Consider the following 26,861-nt stretch of genomic DNA (forward strand, 5'->3'; position numbering starts at 1 on the left):
GCAGCAGCGCGCGCCGGCGGCGGGGCCGCGGGGCGCGTGCGCAGTGGGGGCGGGCGGGAGGGAGGCGGCGAGGGCCGGGCGTGATGGCGGCGGGGCGGGCAGGGGCAGGGGCAGGTACGGGCGGGGGGCGGCGAGGGGACGCGACGGGGAGGGGGGGCGGCCCGGGGGGGGCTCCGCGGCGCCCGGGGGGGGCGGCCCGGCGGCGTGCGCGCCCCCGGCTGCAGCCCGTTTGCCCCCGCAGGTCGCAGGAGGTAGGCGGAGCCCGCGCTGTGCCGCGCCGTGCCGTGCTGTGCCGTGCCGGCCGCCATGGCGCAGTTCGGCGGGCAGAAGAACCCCCCCTGGGCCACGCAGTTCACCGCCACCGCCGTGTCGCAGCCAGGTCGGTGCCGCGGGGCTGGGGGGGAGGCGGGGGCGCTGCGCGGGGCTGCCCGGCTCGGGGCAGCTCCGCTGGGGCCGTGCGGGGCGGCGGGGGGCTGCCGGGCCGCCTCTCTCGGGATTTTGCTTTCGGGGTCGCTCTCCGGGCTCGGTTTCCCTCCCCTAACTTGCTCCAGCTCCTGTCTGCCCCACGGGCACGGTCTGAGGGCGTGTGCCCGTTTCCTAAAACTCATTCCCGGTGTGCCTTCGCCTTCTCTTCCCCTCACATTTCGCTCCCAGGCTGCCTCTCCGCAGCGCTCTGCCTACCCCCCGCTGCACAGTTTTCCCCGTTTCCCTGTGTATCTCGCCCTCCCCCATCCCAGCAGCACTTTTTCTCCTTCTGCACGAAGTTGCCGAGCAGACACCAGCCTCACCCGGCTGTGCTGCCCGACCGGGTGGCGGTCCCGGGCTGGGGCGCACAGGGGCGCTCTGAGGGGCTGCCCCCGGCCCGGCCCGGTGTGGGGGGAAGGCTGCAAACCCCCCGCTGAAGGGGAGGAGCTGGCAGCCATCTTAGGCCGAGCAGGGGCCAGGAGGGAGCCCCGGAGGAGAGAGAGGTGGATGGGATGGGATGGGATGGGATGGGATGGGATGGGATGGGATGGGATGGGGGGGGAGGCGCTAGAAGTGCGCCCCAAAGTCTGCCCCCTGCTCCTGCCCCTCCAGCCCTGCCTCTGGTTAGCCCACCTCTCAGCCTCCTCAAATGAACCAAGTGCAGAACTTAATTGGGATAGGACTAGTTGGCATCAGTAGGGAGATGGCTCACCTGCTCAGTGAGGACAGTGTCTCCAGGGATTCGTAGCTGCTCATCTATTCTGGGAACATAAGAGCTGTTAAACACGCCACTTCTGCGCTTTTGCCTTCTTCCCCCAGGATTTACACCAGTTTTCCTGTTCCTGCTGTCTATCTTCCCACTGCAGTATCCTTCTTCTCTCCAGAATCACTGGAAAGCATTTAGCTCCTTACACCCTTCCCTGCAGCCTCTGCCAGGCCCTGGGGTTGTGCTGCCCAGCTCCTGTCGCAGTCCCCACGTCCATGCGTGGTTCCCTGCTTTCTGTATCGGCGGAGCTGCCTCACACTAGGGAGCACAGGAAGCCTCTTTGAAAAACACGTGGTGTGCCGAGAGCTGAAGAATGGGAGCTGCAGCTGGGCAGTCAGTCCTCCCTCACGCAGCTTTTGGCAGGAGGGTACAACTCTCCTGCCGGGTTGTTTGCCCCACGGGGAGAGAAGCTGTGGGTGTTGAGGTGTGCTGGCTGCAGAGGACTGCTCACCTGTGGCTAAGCTCGAGAAGTTGTGCAGGCTGTAAATCTCAGTGTTCATACGCAGATTAAAAAAATATACCAAATTGTGATGTATTTTCAGAGGATTGACAAAAGGTATAAATACATTTATGCATGCCAGCTGTTTTATCTCTTCCTTCTCCGAAGCATCAAGGTGCTTATGGATGGGGGAAAGATCTTGATTTTCATAGCACAAGCAACGTGATAGGTAGCTTTTTCCTAAACTGTAGCCAAAAGTGATGACTGATGTAATGTTAAAGCCCCTTTTGATCACTGCAGATAGATAATTTCAGGTTTTTTTTTAATCATATTGCTGACTTAATGCTGTCTTGGCCATTCCTGGTGAAGTCACTGTGTGATTTAAGCTTTTTTAATTAAGGTGCCTTACTCTAAGTTAGTTGTAGAGTTACATGCCACGTAATGAAGGGTTCCTGGCATCGTTTTGGGGCTGCTTACTAATTACTGTCTGTGCCTCTGGTAGTAGAAGAGAAACAGGTAATTCCAGGCGCCAGCAAATACCTGTGTATGAGGAGAGACTCCTGCTTGCATTAGAGCAAAATTGTTCCTGTAGTCCTGGTCTCACGGTTTGGTGCATTACATGACTGAAAGAAGAATGAGGTCCCTGTTATGCTGGTTAAGCATAGTTCGAGTATATATTATGCCTGCTGCAGAAATTTGAGCGTGAGAACGTTAAAAAAAAAATAAATGCAATTCCTAGATGGCACAGACTGCTTCTTTAAGTGCACTTTATCCTTTTGGCTTGGCTTGATGATGTGCAGATTCCTCAAAAGCCTGCGCAGGGAAATACTTTCCTGTCCTCCCAGCACGTGTTGTGTTCGTAGCGCAGCGCTTAGCGTGTGCCCTCTTCAAGACTGCGATCTCTGCTTGCAGTGTGAATCCTGTTTTCACGGAGCTGTAGTCGAGGAGAAGTCCTGGCTGTGCTGCGCTGCCTTCTGGCTGATGAGCACTGTCTTCTTTGCCATATCCAGCCCTAATTGCATTACAGTGGGGAACAGTGCAGCTGATGAAAACAAAAGTCCCTCCAGCTCAGCTATGCGCTTATTGTTGCTGGTGGCCCCTAGGAGATGCCTGAGAAACGTGTAAGAGGAAGACAAGCCTGCAGTGCATCTGGGAGCCACTAAGAAATAGCAGCTGATGCACAGTTTGCTGGCTTGCTCTAAATAGATGGCTTGTGGTGAATACACTGAGACCAGTTTCTATTGTATACCAGTTGAGGGATTTTTTTTTTTTTTTTGGAGCAGGTTGTGTGGAGTTTATATTGCAAGGGTGTTAAGCTTGAAGGAGAAAACTCTGTGAATTTTGAGAGGCATCCAAAGCCCTGGATAGGCTACTCCTTTATTGTAATACGTAAATATGTATTAATCACCTCTGGAATTCAGAAGCAGCAAGAGGAACTGTTAAATATTATCCTTTTTTAATTATTTGTCTGCTGCAGCAGAAATTTCTGTGACCTAGAAGGATGCTTGAGCTGCAGCCTAGGAGTCCAGCCTATATCTGAGCCCTTTCAGACCGACGTGTGGTATTTGGGGCAAGTTGTTCAGGCTGCCTTTGAAGGGGGGTATCTCCATCACTGTGCTTACTGCGTGGTAAATCCTAAGAAGCTGTTGTTGCCGTAGGTGTGTGCTGCCAGTAATAATAATAATGATAACTGGCAGCCAGGTGCAGCTCCCCACTCGGTAAGCTTTTGGCTCTGACTGTGCTCTCCCCTCACCCCGTGGTAGTTTTTTTGTTTTGTTTTCTAGTAGTAATGCAACCACAATTGCCTATTTGATCCGTTTGATCAGAGCCTGCTTGAACAAGGTGAGGACGTAGGGGTGAAAAGCAGTCAGATGAAACTCCTGGAACACTTCATAGCAAATTAGTAGGGACAAGATGCATCTTTGTGAAACTTGCTACTGGATATGTTGGTCTGTAAGGGAATCTCAGCAGTCTTCTCTTCTTGCCCGTTGTTAGTAAGCTGATCCGCAGTCTTGTAGGTGACACGGTGCCCAGTTGATGTTGAGTGCTCATAGAGTGGCAGTAGTGGTAGAAAAAATGTTTTTTTTCTTAGTGGAGAAAATGGGATAAGAGCCGTAGGGTGGGCTGGCAATTGCATAAAGGGAGGATTATTGGTTATGCTGGAAGGGAAATTGTCAGGATAGAAACCAAAGAGCGGAGTAAGCCAAGATCTGGTTTTGGGAGCAAGCATGTTGGTATTTTTGTGGATATTCTGGTACGAAAAGTAGGAGAGGGCTTACGAAACTTGCCTGATGACACTTGCTTGCCAATTTTTGCCTCTGTGCTGGTGTGGAATAGGACATGAGGCTGAATGACAGTAACTAGCGTAGTCAAACAGGTTCCAAGGTAATGGCATGAAGTGAGCGTGTGGAATTCGCTAATAGGAATTTCTGTTCAGCATCAGGAGCTGAGAGGAAAGACTAATGCGTTTGTTATTTGCCTCGGATGAGCTAGCAAAGTAATGCAGCCAGGAAAAGTGAAAGCTGTCCCAGGATACAGCAGCAAAGCATTCAGATTGGATTTCAAGCTCTGTGTGAGGCGTGTTATGTAAGGCACTGGTGAGGTTCCAGGTGAGTGCTGCTGGATGGCCAGAAATTCGTCCTCAGATTGGAGAAGCAGCGGGCGAGAGGATCAAGGCGATGGAGGGCCTGTCATGGGAGAAGCCTCAGATCTGGCTTGCTTGGCTTCTAAAACAAAGTGAATGTTGGAATTTTCCAGGGGAAAAAGTCTCCCATGACACTGGAAATACTGTAAGGCTGCTGTACTGTAGGATGCTTGATTTCACTATTAAAATCGTATGACTTTCTGGAATATGACAGGATCATAGCAATGGTTGTTGTTTTCACCGTTGCTTACAGAGTTCTTGCAGGTTTCAGTCCAAACTGTAACGTGAGGGGTGCCATCAACTTGTTTAGTTCCAAAGATCTTCACTCTGCTGCACAGAGCAGCGTGGCGGGGGGGTTACCTCATTCAGAAGGCGTTGGTTACAGTTTGTGTGCCTTTTGGTGATGTTCGCTGAGAACAAAGCAGTCTTACTGCATCCGTGGGTCAGGGCTGGCGGCTTCGTTTTGGATCAGGAGGCATGGTGTGGAGCACAAACTGCACAGGAAGATTACAGCAAATCTGTTCTTAATTTCATTGTGTGCCTTTAATAACTTTGGAAAAGAAAGGAACCCTGTTCAACTCGACTGTTCTTCAGTTCTGAAGGGGGCTGGCTGGCCTGTTTTTGCTGGCAACGTGCTTCTGTGCCGAGTTTCTTTTTAGTTTCATTTGAACATGTGAAGTAGACTGATAGCCTGACGAAGTGATACTTGATCGTGCAGCTGCAAATAACTTACTTGAAAGCCCCCTGCCAAAGATGGAGCAGGTTTGCAGTTCTTTACTGAGACTCACATTGTGCAGTGTTTGCTGTCCCTCAGAGTTCCCTAAGTAAGGCTTAATCATTCTTTGCTCAGAAGCACCACATGCATAAGAGGCAAACCACGTGGAAAGCTGGTGCCCATGATATGTTTAGCCTTCTGCAGTGAACTGAAAGTGATACGACAATAAAATACATTATTTCTTCTTTCCAGGCAGTCAGGGCTTGTGCAGCATAAAGCCTTCCTAGTAAGAGCTGGAGACAGCTTGACTTGGTCCCTTTATATGTGCAGACTAATTAAACTCCCCGTTGTTACGAGGCTGTTCCTCCTCTACCAGCACCCACATCTACAAAACCCAGCTCACTCCGGGACAAAGACAGTACTGAGTGAGACTAAGCCATGTGCGTTTCCAGAGCAGCACACATTCTGTAGGCCTCCGTTTTGTAGCTGCTGCTAGAGTAAAGGTTGCTCAGAGCGAAATGGTAATTGATTTACAGGACAGAGCTGGGATCTTCATCAGGCTCATCCAAACCCTGAAATAGGCACACTGCATCTTGTATTGAACGTATATGTTGGGAGACAGGGAAGGCAGATCTCCCAGATAACTGGGAGAAAGCCCCTCTGTTTAACGCTGCTGTTCGTGCTTACGTGCGTGTTTTCGTTTCAGCTGCTCTTGGCGTGCAGCAGCCGTCGCTGCTTGGAGCCTCTCCTACAATATACACCCAGCAGACGGCCCTGGCAGCAGCAGGCCTCACTACCCAGACCCCGACCAACTACCAGCTGACTCAGACAGCTGCCTTACAGCAGCAAGCTGCAGCTGCAGCAGCTGCCTTACAGCAGGTAACGAGAAGGAGCGTTTGCTCTTGGCTGTAGGAACTTTCAAAATATAAAACAGTGGCCCTGTAAAGCAAAAGTGTCTAAGAGAAAAGCAAGTGGGCAATACTCACTGGTTTTTTTTTGTTTGTTTTTTTTATAAACCTGTTTAAAAAAACAGTGGGATTGTAGGCCTACAGCTCTCGTTAGCTGTATTAATCAGTGAAGGTGGGAATTATGGTTATGGAGTTGCTATGGAAAGCCTTTGGGGAAAAAGGAGTTTTGCTGCACCTAAGGTGACTATCCCAAGCTCCAAGTATCTCCAGTCACCATCCGTAACTTGATAGCGTTTGCATGATTTCATGCTGTGCCCTAGATACTATATGTGTCAGGCATAACAAAATCTGTTCTAGCTAGCAAGAGTGCTTCAGAGTCCAGTCTAAAGAGGAATATTTGGTGTAAAAGTAGTACATATTGATACTATCTGTTATGTTTTGTATTGTTAGATGTGGATATGTTTTATCTAGAATATGCTTAGCAGCTAACTTGTATTTGGTGTTTTTCGGGCAATAATGCTTTCTGTTTATGAGATATTTTGCTTTTATCTGTTTCAGCAATATTCACAACCTCAGCAGACTCTCTATAGTGTACAGCAACAGGTTTGTCTCTGATTCTTACTGCGTACATCACAATTTTTAAAAATACTGTTGGTTATGTGTCTTGTAGGATTTGTCTGCAAAGTCATCCTTACATGGGAAGTTGTTAAACTAGTACTTTTTTGTAGTGAAAGAGAGCTTGGAGTTTACAAACTTGGAGAGATGTATCAAGAATGGAAGCCTGTCTACCTTCATGCGGAAAGGAAATCAAAAATCTGTTCCATGTGTGCACAATTCCTTCTAAACTTTGCTCTAATCAGGGCCGTGTATTTTAACTGCTGGAAAGATACTGTCCAAAAAAAGTTCCCTTTTACGTATTTTATGGTCTTTCAATTGACAGGATTTTGAGAAAGGACATGGAAATTAGAGGCATAGGCTTCTCCAGCTGCCAAAACCTTTTTTTTAATATTCCTATTAACTTTCAGTTGCAAGAAAACAGCATTTCTGCTTACTGAATAAATCTAGCTTACACAATCTTAAAATTAAGCAAATGATCACAACTTTATAGATATGCAAACCACTGCAATGACCAAACCCCAAAGGACTATTAGCTGATTCACATTAAACAAAAAAACTCTTACTTGTAAAAAGGAGGTAAAATTGTACAATTTCCTGAACCATATAAAATTAATTTATAACTTTATTTATTTTAAGTTGCAGCAACCTCAGCAGACCATTTTAACGCAGGTTAGTTTGGTTTTATTGTTTGGTCTTCATCCCCAAACACAGATAATGCAAGAGGGCAAATTTGTGACTTCTTGAACATTTTAATCCGTAAAAAGAACTAATATGAATGGACGTTTTATTGGTACAGGTTTCTTTTATCCAGATGTTAAAATATGATTAGCCTTGGTTTCAAAAACTGAATGACAACCGCTTTTCCTTAATCTTAAAGGAAATGTGTATTGAACACTTTTTTTTTTGTTTGAACTTCAAGTGTTCAGTTGTTTTGCAGTAAGTAACAAGAAAATTCTCCTTTAAAAAGGAATTTAACTTTGTGCTAACACTACTGCCGTACGGATATTTAGAGGTTTAAAAAGAATCTCGCTGAGCTTGACAAGCCTAAAATACGAAACCATTCAACACACTGCAAGCTGCTCTCGTACTGTTCACTTACAAAAACATGCTTTGAAAAGAGTTGAGGTAAAATAGCTGACTTCATTTTACTGTAAAGCTTATATTTTGCCTCCTTATTCTGATTTAATAAGAAGGCAAGCAGATGAACTGGAGTTAGAGAAGGGTTCTTGTTTGCCTCAACCCTTACTAACTCATTTAACAGTACAGTTGGGATACAAATGGAGAAATCTCTAAGCTTATTCCTAGCAGAGTTGGGAATCAGCCCACTGTATCAGTTACCTGTAAACAATAAAGAAGTCTTAATTTTCTTCTAGAGAATGTGCATATGCGGGGAAACGTGACTTTTTTTTAAAAGAAAAGGATAAACAAAGCCAATCTTCATTCAAAATAGCAAAGAAAGATCATCTTTAAAAATAAAAAGACTTCCACATTCTGAAAATCTCCATTCAGAATAATTGCTTTAGAGATGTTATCAGCTCCTCTCTACATGGGTAAAAGTTCTGTTCCTTGCAGGTATGTCAGCTGGTTATAAGATTTATAGTTTGTTTTATTTTGCTTACAGCCAGCTGTTGCGCTACCTACCAGTCTTAGCCTATCTACTCCTCAACCAGCAGCCCAGATAACAGTTTCTTATCCAGCACCCCGCTCAAGTCAGCAGCAAACGCAGCCACAAAAGCAGCGTGTCTTCACTGGGGTAGTTACTAAACTACATGATACCTTTGGTTTTGTGGATGAAGATGTCTTTTTTCAACTTAGGTAAGGTGTAAATAGTTGTCTGTAGTTGTGTTCTGTGATTCCCTCCCTAGAGAAAAGGTTTAGATTGCTGCGTTATAGTTCTGTGACTCCACTGGTAGTCCCCGCAGTTACATTTTCTCTGTCAACACTGCAAATCAGATGGTGGGTAAGTTAGTAGATGTGAGTTCCTTATCTGGAATTTTGAATTTTCTTAATGCAAAACCCAAAGTTAAGAGATATGGAAGGTAGTAAGCTCCTTGTAATATGAAATGGCTGAATTTATGGGTGTTTAAATGCATGCATTTTCCTGTCTGCGTATCTTACTTCAGTATCGTTTAGGGAACATCTGTGTTAGGGCCCAAGACAGGTATTAAGTTAGTTTACGTTCCGAACCAAAGGTAGATGCTCTTCCTAGAAGCTTTTTTCAGTCAACTTTGTCTATTTTCCCACAACTTTAAACATAGCTTGCAAATGTAAAAATAGCTTCTGTAGCTAAATAAAGCTCTCTCAATGCATTTTTTTTGTAATGTTTGCAGTGCTGTCAAAGGAAAGACACCTCAGGTGGGTGACAGAGTTTTGGTAGAAGCTACTTACAATCCTAATATGCCATTCAAATGGAACGCACAGAGGATCCAGACGCTTCCAAATCAGGTATATGGAGTTTACCCGGTCTTGCTTGTGAACGAGCTTAAACCAGAAGCAGTCAGTACAACTCCTTTTCTTTTCTGCTGTTAGAACCAGACGCAGGCTCAGCCGTTACTCAAGACGCCTCCAGCAGTTCTTCAGCCTATTGCTCAGCAGACAGCGTTCGGTGTTCAGGCCCAGCCGCAGCCACAGTCCTTGTTGCAAGCACAGATATCGGCAGCTTCAATCACGCCTTTGCTTCAGACACAGCCTCAGCCATTGCTGCAGCAGCCGCAGCAGAAAGGTGCTCCTTCAGTGTCCTAAATCCTTTTTGTGCCTAGTCTGACTGAATTAACAGGTGAACTAATAAGGAAAGGATCCTGTAGAAGGGCAAGGTCATTATTTTTCAGTTTTAGTGTGCATCTTTTCTTAGGTATATGTAAGGCCTGCACTAGCTCAAGAATCACCTGGTTAGTGCCGTTCCTGTGGGCTCTTGTCATTCCTATTAAGTTTTCATAATCTGAAAGTAAATTCAACGTAGTTTTTATTTGGATGCTTTTACAGACAATTTGCAGAGTTGAAAGAAATAATTGCAGTGTAGCTCTTCATAATTTTGAATGTTCAACAAAATTAGGTTTTACGTAGTGGTATTCTTAAAACTTATTTCTGTATTTGTTTTTGTTTTATTTAGTCAGCGAAGTTGACGTTTGCAAGAATAAATATTGGTGAATGTGACAAATCTGAAACAAAGGCTGTTGTCTGTCACTTGAACTTTGTGTGGCTGACAAATCAGTAGTAGACTTAATAATAAGATGCAGTTAAGGTATCGTCTTCTCACCCACAATAAAAGCAGGGGGAGATCACCTAAGCAGAACTGTTTTGGATAAATGCTTATTACAATCTAATTTAGTCCTAGGTGTTGATCAGTGTTTGGCAGTGTTTGCCATATTTGCAAACAGTTATTTAAGTGTGTGCTGTCTTGAGAGAGCAGACATATGTTTTGGGGAATTAGTGCAGCAGGATAATAAGAGTGATTTTTACAAGAAGCTAATTATTTTACCTGTGAATAGAATCAAGAAGAAATTTTACATTTTATTTCTGTGAGCCTGTAGCATATATCTTAAAACCTTTACTTTTCCAAAAGAGGGTTTTGTTGTTCACTAAGGTAACTTCTGTGTGCTTAGATTTGGGTTAGCTTCCATGTTAAAAAGATGCTTTCAAACCAATCTCAGTTTTTTAAATCGTCGAGTCTCAGTTTGTATCAGTGAAGAAGAGCACAGGTCTCTTGTTTCTTGGGGAGGATATTAATAATAGGCTTACCAACTCAAATTGTTTTAGAAAATGTGCACAAGGGAAAGAGCTGTAAAGCAGCGGCGTTTTTGGTGACTGAGAGTAGGCAGTTGCCCACTGTTCCGTGTTGATGCCGTATGTTTTTGTTTCAGGTGGTTTGTTACAGCCTCCTGTTCGTCTAGTCTCACAGCCTCAACCAGCTCGAAGACTAGACCCCCCATCCAGATTTTCTGGGAGGAATGACAGAGGAGGAGACCCTATGCCGAATCGAAAAGATGACAGGAGGTACGCTGTTGGGAACAGGTCTTCATAGGCTGCGTTGATTACAATCTAGTCTAACAGAGCCGAGCTTCTTGCACCGGACTGAGTCAGTGACACGCACAAGTGTTTTTACCATTTGATGTTGGTGAAAAGTTCTTTCCTGTCTGAAATGAAAGAATTGCATTGTCAGTCTCTCCTGTAAAGAATGTACTGAAACAAACAGTGAAGAATTTCTCCTTTCTGTTCTGTGAGCCATCTCTGAGAAGTCTAGCATCTGTTGTACTAGAAAGCTTTGTGTGTTAGCAGCATGCAAAAATATTTATATCTTGTCTGCATGTTTTTTTAAGTCGTGAAAGAGAACGAGAGAGACGTAGGTCTCGGGAAAGATCACCCCAGAGAAAACGCTCCAGAGAGAGATCACCTCGACGAGAGAGGGAGAGGTCACCTCGAAGACCACGACGTGTTGTTCCTCGTTACACAGTTCAGTTTTCCAAGTTTTCATTGGACTGGTATGTTTATAGAACCAAATTTTTACTTAAAGATGACACTTTAATAGTGTGCGTGAACTAGTGTGAGCAGTGCTTGCACACACGTTTAGTGAAAGTTAAATGATGATAATAACTTTAAATGAAGTTCAAATGTAATGGCTGAGAACCTCTTATATTAAACTTTTTAGGTTCTGTTGGCTTTGTGTGCTACTGCAAAATATGTTTATAACCCTGTTTAATAAATATTCTTGAATTTGTAGAAACCTTAATTAGAAGAATGTTTAGTAGCTTCGTGTTTGTAATCCTTAATACGTGACCTTTCAAATACATTACTCTGAATTCATACACATGTGCACACACGTGCATACGCAGTATTAAATATACAGTAGGTGGTTCTGATGAATATACCTCTTAATGATGTGCTTTTTTAAATTGTTTTTATTGCTGTATCTTTCAAATAATGTTGTTTATTTCAGTCGTAGCTGCGATATGATGGAGCTGAGGCGGCGTTACCAGAACTTGTATATCCCAAGTGATTTCTTTGATGCTCAGTTTACATGGGTGGATGCTTTCCCTATGTCTAGACCATTTCAGCTGGGAAACTACTGTAATTTCTACGTAATGCATAGAGAAGTAGATCCTATAGATAAAAATGCTGCTGTCCTTGATCCACCTGATGCTGATCATCTGTACAGCGCGAAGGTTTGTATAGTTTCCATTATTACAGATCTTCATTAGATATTTTTTGCGAATAGAGTAAAAAGTTGAGAATAACTGAACTGTTTTTTTTTTTTGTTTTGCAATGATCTGAGCAAAATACAGTATTTTAACCCTTTGAGTAAAGAGCAGGTAGGTAGAGCTTGGTAGAATCATGATGGAAATTCAGTTTTTCCTGTTACTAGAGCTGTCCTACGTCTTGTTTTTACTGAGATCTATTTTCCATTCTCTGCACCCAAGAAAGAAAGACATCTCCTGCAGGATCTCTGAATGTATTTCTTAGGCAATTCACTCTGAACAGTTAATGGAGTCTTGTTTTCCTTTATGGATCCTTTCTGGGCAGTTGGTGCTATTCCACTTAGTGATGTTTTCTTTCTTACTCCTTTAAGATTCATTTAAAACTTTACCATTTGATGGAAAGTAGATCGAGCAGGATTATAGGAATCTCAAAAAATGTTGCACAAGGGGCCATAACGACATGTAAAGGACCTTAGGGTCAAAAAGAATCTTCCTAAAACCCTTCTGTGTGTTAGCTCTTCCATTAAAATAGGTCTGAGATTTCTAATTCGATCTTTTCTAGAAGCGTTTAATGTTAAAGATAAATTTAGAAACAAAACTGCCTTTAACCCTTGTATTTTTGGAAGAATTACTTTACTGTCTATAAAAAGTCTGAAGCCTTGGCTCAAGTATCAGATGTACTGTGTTGGTGTTTTTTTCATTCTACTGATGCAGAGCAAGAACTCTGTTTTAGAAAGCTGATCTTTAAAATATATTCAGTATCTTAAGAAATAGCATCCGGTTTCATAATATTAAACTGTTTAGATTATAAAGTAAGCTTGTTAGATTTGGCAGGGCCAGTGGGATGCTAAGAAGATGCAGATGAGTGTCGGCCGGCTCTCTTGTGATTGTGACAAAATGGAAGAAGTCGGTTACGGGAACCAGAAATGTACTCAGTGTGCTTCTTGGCTATTTGGTACCTAGCGGTAACATGCGAGGCAGAGCAGCAATTCTGCATGTTGCTTTTATATGCTTCCAGTTGGTTTGTCTTTTTGTAAGATCGCACATTGCATGCATATCGAGTGGTGAGGGAGTGAAAGAGCTCCTTGGCAGACACGTTAAGCCTCAGTTCTGCAGTTTCCTTTTAGCTTGGTCTGATTATTTTTGTGACATTAAGAGAAGTATTGGTATGTATGTGTGTGTATGTTGTGGTCGTTATTTACCAGTTATACTGGGAGGCCTTCACAAGACTCATCTCATTTACACACCAGGTGATGTTGATGGCTAGCCCTAGCATGGAAGATCTATACCACAAGTCGTGTGCTCTGGCTGAAGATCCCCAAGAACTTCGCGATGGATTTCAGCACCCTGCTAGACTTGTAAAGGTAAATATGCTTCACTGCCAGATACTCTTGGCAATGAAGGTTGGTTATAGAGCTCTAAAATATTTGTTGGTAAGGGAAGAGCTTGTAGGCAGCTAAGCGATGGCTTCGATTTTGCTCTTCAGAGATTTAGTTTTTCACTTCTTCAATTTAATGGAGCTTTATCTTTGTTGCTTTCGTATTTACTGCTTTCTTCCACTTACTCAAACTATAGATATTTGGAGAAACCTATTTAAGTAAACTGTTAGTCTCTTTTTTACAAGCACTTAAACCTTTTTAAGGGTTCAACTGTGATGAGAATTACAAATGAAGCAACAGTTAAGTAACTATTGTATTGAAATTTAACAGTTAAGTTGAACAACCTGTAAGTGCTGTGGTGTTTCAAGACAACACATTTGTTCTCTTTCAATTAAACTCCATCATCTTAAAGGCAATGGGAGTGCTTGAATTTATAGATACAATGCTCTTGTGGTCTTATCTTTTGTAGCAGTCCTTTGTCACTTTTAAGCAGGAATATCTACAAAGTTGTTTATTGGAATTAAGATGCCATTTAAAATAGTATGTGTTTATCTTCTGTGTTAGAAGGCTTTTAATTACGAAGGAACGAGCCTCTACAAATAAAGAAACTTGATGGAAAGTCTTGCAAACAAGAATGAGTGATGATGTTTTAAACCTATTCCATTACTGAAATACTCTGTGGAAAAAAATAACTGAACTCTTTCTTGACTGACTTTCATTTTCAGGTTTCAAAATAACGTGACAATTTGCTCACGGATTTCAGTGTGTGTGCTATGAAATATTCTTTACACTTTGGGAAGATGACTTTTTGCCCCTAGCAGGGGAACATTCAGAAGACTCTTTTTGTCTAGTTTTTAGTGGGTATGAAAGGCAAAGATGAAGCTATGGCTATTGGAGGACACTGGTCCCCATCACTGGATGGACCTGATCCAGAAAAGGACCCTTCCGTGCTGATAAAGACGGCTATTCGTTGTTGCAAGGCTCTGACAGGGATTGACTTAAGTGTGTGCACACAATGGTAAGTACTGTACTGCAACGTAAAGTACACCATAGAAGTACTTTTCTGTTGTGAAAAATTAAGAAAAGAAACTTCTTCTTCTTTGTCAGCCGCTGTTGGTAGCGCAGGTAAACTACTCAAAGGGTGTTCTGTTTTCGTAGTAAGCTCGATTGGTGCCAACTGTGCTGAATAATGTGTTAAGGACTAATTAAAGCTTCTGAACTTATTTTGACGTGTTATGCTGTAATTTTTAATGAATGTGTGTTGAAAATATTTCTCATTTTGTGCATAGCTGGAGAAGATCGTCAAGAGAACTTCATTTCATTGTTCTTTCGTTATAAATTAGCTGTTGGTTATATAGCCATATTTTCTCTTGATGAGTTTTTGTCCTGTATTAACACTTAGAGCAATTTTACTAGTACCGGAAGGGTCTATTGTAAGCTAAATTTCAAGTGCTTCAGTGCCTCTTCGTTGTGCATTAAGCCTCTGTGCGCTAAGTACTGTAAAGCAGGATTTTGGTAGTCTTTTTCCTTTTGCAATTGTGGTACGTTTTTACAAATATGCCAAAAGAGAAAATATGGCTTCCATAATTTTTTTCTTTAGATAAACTTCAAGGTCTTGCAGCAAAATTTCTTTACTTGATGTGCTACAAGTGATCTAGGCTCTTTAAAATGTATTGTAGAATTTTTTTTCCAACATGCTTCTTCCCTTGCGACAGGTACCGTTTTGCAGAGATTCGCTACCATCGCCCTGAGGAGACCCACAAGGGGCGTACAGTTCCAGCTCATGTGGAGACAGTGGTTTTATTTTTCCCGGATGTTTGGCATTGCCTTCCCACCCGCTCAGAGTGGGAAACCCTCTCCCGAGGATACAAGCAGCAGCTGGTCGAGAAGCTTCAGGGTGAACGCAAGGAGGCTGATGGAGAACAGGCACTGAACGCTAATCCCTTTTTCTATTTCTGCTTCTCACAGGCACAGGAACACAGGCACAAAATGCACATCACATACTACACAACATACATACATAGGAGGAACATAACTGGTAACAATGACTGGTAAACCAGCTTTCAGCAGTGTAGTGAATGTTGTTTTTTATTTTTATTTCAGCTAGTTTACTAACTTTAAATGCGTATGCCGATATCGCAAATGGAATAAAATTGTGCTTATGATGCGCAGAAAATTTTTTACCTTAGAAATAGTTGCTGGAATCTGGGACCAGTTGTTGAGTGAGATGCAGTTTATGAATAGCTGTCTTTAAACATTTTGCCATTTTCTAAAATTTCTAAATTCTCTCTCGTGGCCAATTCCGATTGTGCGATTTGAAATTGAACAAACGCTAGTCTGAAACATCTGAATTTCAGGCCATGTGGCTGATCAACATCTTGGAATAAGGGAAAGTCTGACTGAACAAAGAGGAACTTGGGGGATTTAAAATCCGGGGAAGATCACACACTGTGTGGTTAATGGAGACCAGCAGTGTCTTTGTAACCCCGATATTCTTTGTGGTGTTGCTTTTCACCCTTTTGTGTTCCACAGATCTGGCTTGTATTGGCTGAGTGGCACTGATCATTTAAAAAGTGGTAGAATGTGTGTGTGAACTTGTCTAAACAATAACTTTAGGAGAAGACTGTCTGAAACAGTTGTGACCTTGCACAGATCAGCAACAGAATTTTAAAAATGAGTAAAATGCTTTCAAGCTTTCTGAATGATAATTTTTAAATTTTATTTGCCAGGATGAAGAGGAAAAGGATGATGGAGAAGCTAAAGAGATCTCTACGCCCACGCACTGGTCTAAACTGGATCCCAAAACAATGAAGGTAACTACATTTTTAAACTCGTTTCCATCAAACGTTTTCTCTTTTAAAGGAGGACCTGAAATACAGCTGTCTTTCCCTTAACTGAGGAAAAAAATTTAGTAGTGTTTTATATTCCTTGTTGATTTTGTAGGTATTATGTTATGACATCACAGCATGAGAATGTGACTTATGATTTTAATAGATGAATACAGATAATTGAAACCACTGTGAACTTCTGAGCTTTGTACAATTAAAGTCTATCACATATGATACTGTTTAACTGGAAAATGAAAGTTCTGCGGTCATCTGGTCATGTCTACGTATATTAAAAATGTTGGATCTAAAATACTTTAATGTTAGTTTAAAAAGGCAATTATGGTACAAAAACGTAATAAAAAGTTTCCACAAAAGAACTAATAGCCTTATACTGCCAAATCTTTTCCCTGCCTCTATGAAGTCCCTCAAAAAAGAGTTAAGTGGGGAGAACATGACTTTAAACGTAGTATGTTTTATGCTAGTAAATACTAGCATTGTATAGTACAGCTTCAAAAAATGCAGTTGAGTTTTCAGTGATCTTACTTTAATTTTCACTTCACCTTTTCTGCTAATCATATGTTTTGCAATGTCACTGGTTGATGCCACTTACAGAGCTTTTATTTACCAGGTAAATGACCTTCGAAAAGAATTAGAAAGTCGAACCCTTAGCTCTAAAGGACTGAAATCTCAGTTGATAGCTCGACTGACAAAGCAGCTGAAAGTAGAGGAACAAAAAGAAGAGCAAAAGGAGCTAGAGAAGTCTGAGAAAGAAGAGGAAGAGGAGGAGGATAGGAAATCTGAAGATGACAAAGAGGTTAGGTTTTGGACATGCTTGATTTAAGTCTTATTAAGTGTACATAAATACATAAATGACTATAGATAAAATTTTGTTTAAATAAACATATAAGTTTAAAAAGTACAGGATGATGCCTTGCTGAGATTTTTTAGTTCTCAGATGACTACTGGGAACTCCTGTTGTAACTTGAACTACTGAATTGGAACGAAATCTTGGCAAGCTTGAATTCCTGTATCGGCAAAGTCGGCTGAAATGTGCAGCTCTATTAATGGTGTTTGAATTCATGTTGGACCTTAAGTATAAGGAAAAAAAAATCCCAAACTCCTCAGCAAAACTATGCTCATTTGTGAACAGGCGAACGCATTTAACACGATCTTAACTTCTTAAACTTATATGAAAAGTAGCAGCTTAGTTGTTAGCTTTGCTTCATGTGCAAGCCTTAAGGGATTTGTGTCGCAATGTTTATTTTGATCTGTAAATGTTTTGGTATCTCAAACGGTCTAATTTCTTCACATGGCTAATGGTTTGCTGGGTTCCTGTTTTTCTGTGTAATTAAACGTTACTTTTCACATTTGGATAAAATTCTTGTGCATTGAGGTTTCCCAGTTTTGCACTTGATAGTTTCAGTACTATTTAGTCTGGTCTGATATTTCATGGGGGTGAACAAGATCTGTGCAGTAACACTGAAACCCAGCAACAGAAAAGGGGGCCTAAATACAACAAAACGTTCTCCATACTTGCTTTTAAAGCTGCCTTTTTGTGTATTCCTACCTGCAGACCAGCATGAGATGATTTTGAAATTTCAGTTTTGTCTGTGTAAACGTTTTGTTTATTGGGGGAGCAGAGGCCATGCGCTTGCTAATTCTTTCAGCCACTGCCTTCTCACATAGCTTGGAGGAAGAAAACTTTCTTGAAGTTCCTTGCCAAATTTATCTTTTAAGATTAGGAGCAGGCAGGTTTGATCGTGTTTGCTTTTCAGAAAGCTTAATCTCTGCTGTGACTTCCATATTCATAAGGTGCTGCTTGGTATTTTACCTTTTTTTTTTTTTTTTTTTTCTTTAACACCACCACTCCCCCCCCCCCCCCTTTTTTTTTTTTATAATCCGTATCAGTTGTATCTATAGATTGCATTTCTTGTAACCAAAATTTCTGGGTGAGTAGTTACCTGCCAGTTGTTGAAGCAGTATTGGCTATCTTTGGGACGATGACAGTAAAAACCTTGACTGTTTTTATATAGGAAATAAACTACAGTAGGACTTCCCCATACAGTTTTAAAAACACCCAGACAGACAAAATTCTTGTCCAGAGCATTGACTCCTTTACTAGCTTGTATACCTTTTCTTGAAGTGAACTAGTAGGATTCTTTCCAATGTTAAGTAAACATGCTGCAGGTAGGACCATGAAATTGTTGGAAGATGCTCATTGCTGTGTGGTTAAACACTGTATGTCCTGCTTTGTGTTGCTCAAGTTTCCAGTCTTCAGTCTTAGGTGAGTGTTGGCAGTGGGTGCATTGTGCATTCTGTAAATTCTGGTCTAATTGCTGTCTGTCAACTTCATTGCATTAAGCAGCCTTAGGCTTTTCTTTAGGTTAGATGTTAGGAAGAACTTCTTTACTGAAAGGGTTGTTAGACACTGGAACAGGCTGCCCAGGGAAGTGGTGGAGTCACCATCCCTGGAAGTCTTTAAAAGACGTTTAGACGTAGAGCTTAGGGATATGGTTTAGTGGGGACTGCTAGCGTTAGGTCAGAGGTTGGACTCGATGATCTTGAGGTCTCTTCCAACCTAGAAATTCTGTGATTCTGTGATTCTTCACTTCCTAAAAGCAGTGAGTCCTAAAAACTAACTTATAGGCTGAAACTTTGGAATATTTTGAAACTTTGGAATATGCTGCATGTTGTTTTGTTTTCCTTATTTAGGAAGAGGAAAGAAAACGTCAAGAAGAAATGGAACGTCAGCGGCGGGAGAGACGATACATCTTGCCTGATGAACCAGCAATCATTGTGCATCCTAACTGGGCAGCAAAGAGTGGGAAGTTTGACTGTAGCATTATGTCGCTTAGTGTTCTTCTGGACTATAGATTAGAGGATAATAAAGAACATTCCTTTGAGGTAACTTGAGGTGCTGTCATATTAAAGCTACTTTCTAGTGAGCTTTCTGCATTGAGACATAGCACTGAAGAAAAAGCTGATGCTGAGCAAGTGAATGTAAAAGTCTGTGGTTAGTAAACTTAGTCGTTCTTGTTTCTTTTTAATTCTGTGCTAACTGCAGTATTCTTAAATTCTGCAAGTTAAGATAGCATGACACAAGAAAACAATGGAAAATGAGTTAATTTATTTGTGCAATATCTAGGAAAAGTAGTCCAGTATTTGGTACAGGGTTTACAAAAGCAATGTGGTCACTGTGTGATATCCAGAAGAAATACATATATTTTCAGATACGTAGCTGAATTTATAACTTACACAGCTAGTCCAGGTCCTAAACTACTGTAGTACAGGAAAGAAGAATGTATAAAGTTCTTTGAAGTTTGCAAATTCAAAACAAATGCTAAGAAGTCTAACACTGCATAAAACTACCATGGTGAAAGCCTGGTAAGATAACACCCGATGGGTTCTTTTAGTCATAAGTGTACAAATTCTTAATATTCATTTTAAAACTCATTTTCAGTTCTCTTTTTGTTCTTCTTTATGTGCAGGTTTCATTGTTTGCAGAACTCTTCAATGAAATGCTTCAGAGGGATTTTGGTGTCAGAATTTACAAAGCACTGGTTTCTCTCCCAGAGAGGGAGGACAAAAAAGACAAAAAAGGCAAAAAAGATGAACGAAAAGAGAAAAAGGAAGAAAAAGAAGAAGAAAATGATGAACCAAAACCTAAGAGGAGAAAATCTGGAGACGATAAAGATAAAAAAGAAGATAGAGACGAAAAGAAGGTCTGCAGCTAACTTGTATATCAGCTAGCGTTTCTATCATAATCAATCATGTAAAAATTTGACGAGTGTATTTGAGTGCTATTTTAGCACACACACCCTCCCCAATTTATCTTTATCACTTCAATTTGCATGCGTGTTTTTATGTGACTAAATATAGTGGCATCCCTGCCAATGGCAGGTGGGTGGAACTAGATGATCTTTAAGATCGCTTCCAACCCAGATCATCCTGTGATCCTATGAAATGTAAGCATACTGAAATTTTGAGTGAGTGTTAGTGTGATGGCTTTACTTTCCTGTTTTTTAGTTCTGAATGGACTAATTTCTAGGAACTTTTACAGAGGGAAGATAAAAGGAAAGATGATTGTAAAGATGAAGAAGAGACAGAAGATGACAATAATCAAGAAGAATACGATCCAATGGAGGCAGAAGATGCTGAAGATGAAGATGAAGGTATCTTGAATTAGGGATTTTGTGACTTCCAGATAAGCTTTTTTCATTGCCACTGCATATGCCAGCTTCTTTCAAGCTGGAAGATGCACTGGAACTAGAAAATCAAAAATTGCATTGTTACACTAACTTTATTTCAGTAATTCTGACCAGATCTACTTAAAATGTAAGTGTCTTTCTGCTAGGCATTTTATTAACGTCATCTATATATAAACTGTAGCTGTGGTACTCCAAGTAAGGCATGCATATAGAAGTGGTTTTATTTTTTTCAGAATGCAGACCACTCGCAACTCCCATTGAAGTCAGTAGGAGATGTGAGTATTCGGCACCTCTGAAAAACCAAGCCACTTTTAAGTGCCTAACTTTTCCTATTCATCAGTTCTAAAATGTCATCCTGTTTCGGTTAGGCTGCAATGTAGTATGGGATTCTTTATGTGATGCTCTCAATTTCTTTTTGGGTGGAGTTCTGTTTGCCTGAGTAAGTGAGGAAAGGGACTATTAACTTTCCTGTCTGCTAGGAGCAGCAATAATCTTTCTTGGCTCAGAGATTCGGGAAGGTGTAAGGGCACCTGAACACTTCTTGGTTTGTACTTTGGGGTTTTGTCCTCTTAGGTAGCGTTTTTGCTAGATGTAGTTCTGAACTTGCAGTCCCAGCACTAAGAAGTGTTTTCAGTTGTATTTTTGTCAGAGTACTGCACCAGCCTTAAAAAAACTTGGTGCTAATATCTTATTTCCAAAATAACTCTTAATTGCTCATAACCTGACCCTGGAGACTGTGCCCTGGACTTCTCTGTTCTGTAAAGTGCTTCTGCTTCCCATAATCTGTCCTTGTGCCATTCCCAGTCAGGTTTGGTGAGAACAATCTAACGTACCATGGAGGTACAGGAGAAACCTCGTGGTTCTCAGAGATGTGTTGGCAAATTTAGATAAATGTTGTGATGTGTAGGTGTTTTTTTCAAACCTTTCCTCACAAGAAAGGTGAGTGGTTTCTTAAAGCTGAATTCGACACATGGTTCTGTGACCAAAAACTTGTACGTGAGGTACAGAGCCGCATGCCATATGTCTCTGCAGTTGTCACATTCCTCTTTCTCTTTTATCTTTAGTTTTACAATACTGTCTATCTTTAAAGAAAAAAAAGTGCATTTTGTGCTTCATATCTAACAAGTGATATTAACCATAACTTTGATCTAAAATAGAGGATCATATACACCAGTAATATCTATCTCACTCACTCTGAGTATAAACAGAGTTTTTGTTATATAGTTGGCACAGTTTTTACAATGTATTGTAAAATACTTGAGAGCAAACAGTACTGATTTTGGTAGGAATAACCACAGCTGAATGCAGACTGCCAAGCCTAATTAAGCATTGTAGTAATTTCCGACATACCACTTAAATAGATGGTGGTGTTGGCACAACTTATTTTGGCCTTATTAGTGTTTCTTTCAGCTCTTCTATCCTGTGTGTGAGATAAATAAGAATTTACAGGATAAAATTGACAATTGTCTTATATTAAAAACAGAAACAACAAATTTTAGCGGGACTCATATAATTGTCATTTGTTCTTTCTTTTTGAGGGAAATATTCTCAGGTGTTAGAAGGCTTATGTGAACTTCTAAATGAACACGTATATTTGAGAGAATGTTTTTCAAATCATTTGCTGTGGATGTATTAAATTTTGTTTGTGTTTTATAGACCGGGATGAAGAGGAAATGAACAAACGGGAGGACAGAAGAGAGGGAAATAGGCATTGCAAAGAGAGGTCGTCTAAAGATAAAGTAATTAATACCTTTCCTAACAACTACATAGAGCCTTTTCTTAGAGATGTCTTAACGAAAGCTTGCCTTTGTTTTCACTGTAAGACCTATTTGCACTCCTTGTTTCCTTCAGCGCTTCTAGAGTGAAACATTATGCATATATAAAAGGGAATGTGTCAGCTTTGGGTAAGGTGCATACAAGATACTTTTATTTTAATTTTAAAGATTGAGAAGTAAAAGCTCTTGGAAAAACTTTCTTATACCAGTCTGATACTGATTTGTCTGAAAAGTCTGAGGACTAATGCTATATGCAGGCCTAAGAGCTGGATTATTTTATCCAGGGCTTTCAGCTGCTGCATTCATAAATAACAAAAGCAGAAGCTTAGCTTGATTAATAAATGGGCTTTTAAATTGTAAAGCCTGGAATCATTATGTAAATTTTTTACATTTCCCTGCAGGAAAATGGATGCCATCATTAGCTGTGTTTCTACATCTCCCTGCAGGAAAATGGATGCTTTATGTCATGAGGCCAATAGCTAGCCTTCATAGTTCAGATTAAGGAACAGCATAAGTTAGATTTGTTGTGCTTTAATTTTCTTTATAAATGCTAGAATAAAACAAGTGTCTGATTCTCTATTTTTTTTTTTTTCAAGGAATATTAGGAGATGTAGGAACAGAAATAATGGAAAACAGAGACTGCAGAACTACTTTAGCTGTGAGAGCTGAATGCTCATTAATTATATGTTTATGGGGATTTTGTTTTGAAAACAGCTGTTCAATAAAATATTTGACTGAGGAGAGAAGGAATTTTTCCTATTGCACTTGTTTATTTAGTTTATTTTACAAACTTTTTGATGTATTAGCTTGAATGAAAGGAAACTGTCTATCAGGTGTTACTGTGCATTGTGCTGCAAAATCTTCTACATAAATGAAAGATTATGTGTCCTAAATAGCTTGCTAATGTTACATCTGAGTTTGATAGGTAAATGTATTAGTGGCTTTACTGAAAGTGATGATAAAATGAACAGAGAAAAAACATTGGTTAGCTCTAAAGTTTACTTTTTTTTAGTAGATGAAAATAAGGTGGTATTTTTACCTTCCTAATGATCCCGTAATTCATTTCCTGTAGGAGAAGGACAAGACACAAATGGTAACTGTTAATAGGGACCTTCTGATGGCCTTCGTTTATTTTGATCAAAGTCACTGTGGATACCTTCTGGAGAAGGACATGGAAGAGATACTGTACACTCTTGGACTACACCTATCACGTGCTCAGGTTTTGTATTTATCCAATATTACAGGAATGCTATAGAGTAACTGGAGTTCAGTTTCTAAAGGCTATTGCTTATATACTTTATCCCTGTTTTTATGCAGCCATTTTGTATTTATGATGAAATATTAATTTGATAATTTGTAAGCTGTTTTAGAATGAAGAGGTAAAAATTATTAACTTTTAAGATGCCCATATTGCATATGTAGCTTTTGTCTCAAGTTTATTTTTTTCTAGCTGTTTTTTTAATTTTAATCCCCAGTATGTTAAAAACCAAAAATCTGTGCAATTTCTTTTAGTAAGTTTTTCAAGTTGAAATATTCCTTCTTAGGTAGTATAATTTCTGTGTTTAAGTAATACTGTACTTCTTTCCATGGTTGTTTTAGGTCAAGAAGCTCCTTAATAAAGTAGTACTTAGAGAATCCTGCTTCTACAGAAGACTAACAGATACTTCTAAAGATGAGGAAAACCAAGAAGAATCGGAAGAGCTACAGGAAGATATGTTAGGTAGTGTTTTTTGTATTGCAGAAACAGTTCTCTGGAATGATATGAGAGCCCTGAGATGTTTGCTTTCTCACAGTAACGAGTTCAGATCTGCAGAGAAGCTGCCGATTTGGAAAAGTAAATCTTGGGCAGTAAATCATAAATTTCAGTATTTCTGGCTTCCAGACCTTGTTGCTTTTACAGGATGAGTCTTGGAACAGGAAGGAGGAGGTTAATGTTAACTCTTTTTGTTCGCAGCAGCTCTGCAGTTGGGAGGATCAGTGCTGTAGGTAGTAGAACAGAGTGATTTTTCTAATACAAATTACTGCAGAAAGGAAGAATACAGGAATGTCATGAAACAGCATGATCTTTTGGGAGGCTGTGATTGGGGTAAGGAGGGAGAAGAGTAATGTGGAGTAGACAAACCAAACTGAGTCTAAATTTTATTATTTTCCTTACATATGAAGAGACCAAATTATGATTTTAATTCTGTCATGTTAAAGTCGTGGCTTTTGAATTAGTATTAGGTGTTGCTTTTAATCTAATGTAGGAAGCTTTTAACATTAGTCCCTGGAACTGTAGGCAACTGAAAATGTCAATGATTATTTACTAACACTACTTAATCTAATTTAGGAAACAGATTACTGTTGCCATCACCTACAATAAAGCAAGAATCAAAAGCTATAGAAGAAAACGTTGGCCTTATTGTATACAACGGCGCTATGGTGGATGTTGGGAGCCTCTTACAGAAGCTGGAGAAGAGTGAAAGAGTGCGGGCAGAGATAGAACAAAAGCTTCAGTTGCTAGAAGAAAAAACAGGTGTGACATTGCTTTGAAGATGCTATTTGCATGGATGCAAGATGCTAAGACTTTTAGTAGATAAGCTAATGTGTGATCTAGGTTGCTTAGATGGTTGCATGCTATAAACTTACATTTTCTACTTGCCATACACTTTGAACCTGCACACCAACAGTAGTTGAAATACCACTGTCACCATGCTGAAATCCTCCTGACTTTTCATTCAAATTGAATATAAGACTGTCAAATGTAGTTAAAATTGAGTATTATCAAATGGTAATGCAATGCAATCTTTAATGTTCTTTCAAAATTAATAGTTAGGTGTTAGTATGTAATGGAATATTAGGATGCAAAGTACATGGTGTTAGAAGTGACTGATTTCTTTTTTTTAAGATGAGGATGAGAAGACCATACTGCATCTGGAGAATTCTAACAAAAGTCTGTCTACGGAGCTCAAAGAAGTCAAAAAGGACCTTGGTCAACTGCAAGAGAACTTGAAAATCTCGGATGATAAAAATTTGCAATTTGAGGGTCAGCTGAATAAGACAATCAAAAATTTAGCTACTGTTATGGATGAAATACAGAGTGTTCTTAAACAGGTTAGATGTTCCTTATTTCGTTTCTGATAGTCTGTAAGCTTTCTGTAGACTTAATGATATCTTTTAAAAAAAAAACAACTCAAAATAGTGCGTATGAGAGGCTCAAAGAGATACTGATTATTTAAAGAAAACAAATACATTATATTTTTTCTAAGCTTGAAACACAAGCTTCTGACTCAAATTTAAAAGTACATATATAAAAAAAAATAGTGTAAATCCCAAATCATGTTAATGCTTTCCTGTCCTGATCTTGTCCATCCCTGTTTGTCCAAATACACTATTCAAGGCAGAATGTAGTTATTTCAATTTATCAGGAGTGTTCTAGTAAAACGACTTCTACGCAACCTGCCTAATGCTCCAGAGCATCCCTATCCCCGTATGGAAAGATACTTGTATATTCCCTTGGAATGCTGAGAGTATCCTTTAAGTAAGGCTGAATAGATGGAGGTTATGGAGGCTACTCATTGGCAAACTGGTACTATCAGAGTGTCTTGCTGCTGCTTCTGTCTATGTGTATTTTGAAAAGGTGATAAAACATTTACAAAAGCTCAAGCACATGTACAAAGAAGTATGCCAAATGTTTGACCTTTTCTCTTGTGTGATGCAAGTGGTAAGTCACTGTAGCTCATTAAACTGGCAATAACTTGCAGCCATCTAACTGCCATCCATATCGTTAAACAGTCCTGCATTTCACTATGTGTTGCAGACTGCTAATCCCTGGGAACTGCATCATTCTGTTATCACGCTTAAATAGCCCCCGTTATATCCTTGTTCATTCTGAATAGTACTTTGGAACTGAAAATGTCTCCTGTGCCCAGTGCTTTCAGACATCTTTGACCAGTATCAGTATTTCATATTAGAGCTGTTACATGTTACCGTAATGTAATGGATTTTGCAGAAACTGTTTTCATTTGCTTTTTTCAAAAGGGGGAAAAAAAAAAGCCTGGACTATAAAGTGAGGCTTCTGGGGATGGTTTTGTGCTTCTTTTTACAGTTGTTTACGTCACATTTAATTTCTACTCCATCAGTTTTTCGGGAAGGTGCTGGAATTGGTTTAACTAAACTGAGTAAGATTATAGTTCCTATGGTATTAAAAATGAAAGCCAAGCAGTATTTTTGTCTTGAACTACTTTATAGTTCACATGAGAAATAAAATTTCCAGCACTCACAGTCTTTTCTCTTTTTCTTCTTTTAAAGGATATTGTGAAAAGCGAAGATAGAGATCAGAAATCCAAAGAAAATGGAGCTAACGTATGATAAAACTGCTGCTGTTTAGAAGAACGGTGTTACATAATGTAATATAAATCATGATACCAGAATGTATGGGAAGTGATGCATGTTTGATTTTAGTAGTATAAATATCTTAGTTCCAAAAGATGTATAAAGTTTTATGAATGTGAATGTCTGCTTCTGAAAATTGCTTGTAATTCTTAGCATTCAATTTGAGACACTCCTTGAGTGAAAATAATTTTGCATTGCAAAATGTTTTAGGATGAACTTTGTTACAGTTTTAACCCTAATAAAGTTCATCAACGTAATGAACAGTAGCAAGTATTTAATTACCAAATGTTTTTCATTAAAGTCTAGTGAAATCAAAATTTTCATTATTTATAGAATTGCCATTTTTAGGTTTTTATTTTTATTTCAGTCTAATTAGTCTTCTTAAATTCAAATATAAATCACAAAATAGCATGCTGCTTAATTTTGCAAGTAAAGATTTTTTTTAAAGCTTCTCGGATTTTTTTTTTTTTACTTGTCACAACTTTCTTTTCCCTTCCAACTGTAATTTTCCAAAAGTGCTTGTAATAAAGCTTCCTGAGATACAGTAGTT

The 26,861-nt window shown here is 40.1% G+C and overlaps 1 protein-coding gene across 4 annotated transcripts; it reads left to right on the top strand.

Annotated features, from left to right (window-relative positions):
• The first annotated feature begins 224 nt into the window (after positions 1 to 224).
• On the top strand, positions 225 to 26,568 carry CCAR1 (cell division cycle and apoptosis regulator 1). Of its 4 annotated transcripts, none has more exons than XM_084526191.1 (25): positions 225 to 379; positions 5,736 to 5,908; positions 6,496 to 6,540; positions 7,192 to 7,224; positions 8,177 to 8,370; positions 8,886 to 9,000; positions 9,085 to 9,277; positions 10,416 to 10,548; positions 10,872 to 11,033; positions 11,489 to 11,714; positions 12,998 to 13,111; positions 13,978 to 14,144; positions 14,842 to 15,052; positions 15,856 to 15,939; positions 16,583 to 16,768; positions 18,667 to 18,858; positions 19,443 to 19,676; positions 20,015 to 20,126; positions 20,396 to 20,437; positions 21,819 to 21,901; positions 23,010 to 23,156; positions 23,537 to 23,657; positions 24,267 to 24,452; positions 24,825 to 25,030; positions 26,228 to 26,568. In XM_084526191.1, exons 1-25 carry the CDS (start codon positions 307 to 309, stop codon positions 26,285 to 26,287), a joined length of 3,492 nt encoding a protein of 1,163 aa, XP_084382317.1. In that variant the 5' UTR covers positions 225 to 306; the 3' UTR covers positions 26,288 to 26,568. The 4 variants fall into 4 exon arrangements, with proteins under 4 accessions (XP_084382317.1, XP_084382318.1, XP_084382320.1 ...); XM_084526192.1 differs by having other exon boundaries at positions 7,198 to 7,224; XM_084526194.1 differs by lacking the exon at positions 20,396 to 20,437.
• Positions 26,569 to 26,861: the final 293 nt, after the last annotated feature.

Source organism: Aythya ferina (assembly GCF_964211825.1).
Source record: "Aythya ferina genome assembly, chromosome: 7".
Lineage (NCBI taxonomy): Eukaryota > Metazoa > Chordata > Aves > Anseriformes > Anatidae > Aythya > Aythya ferina.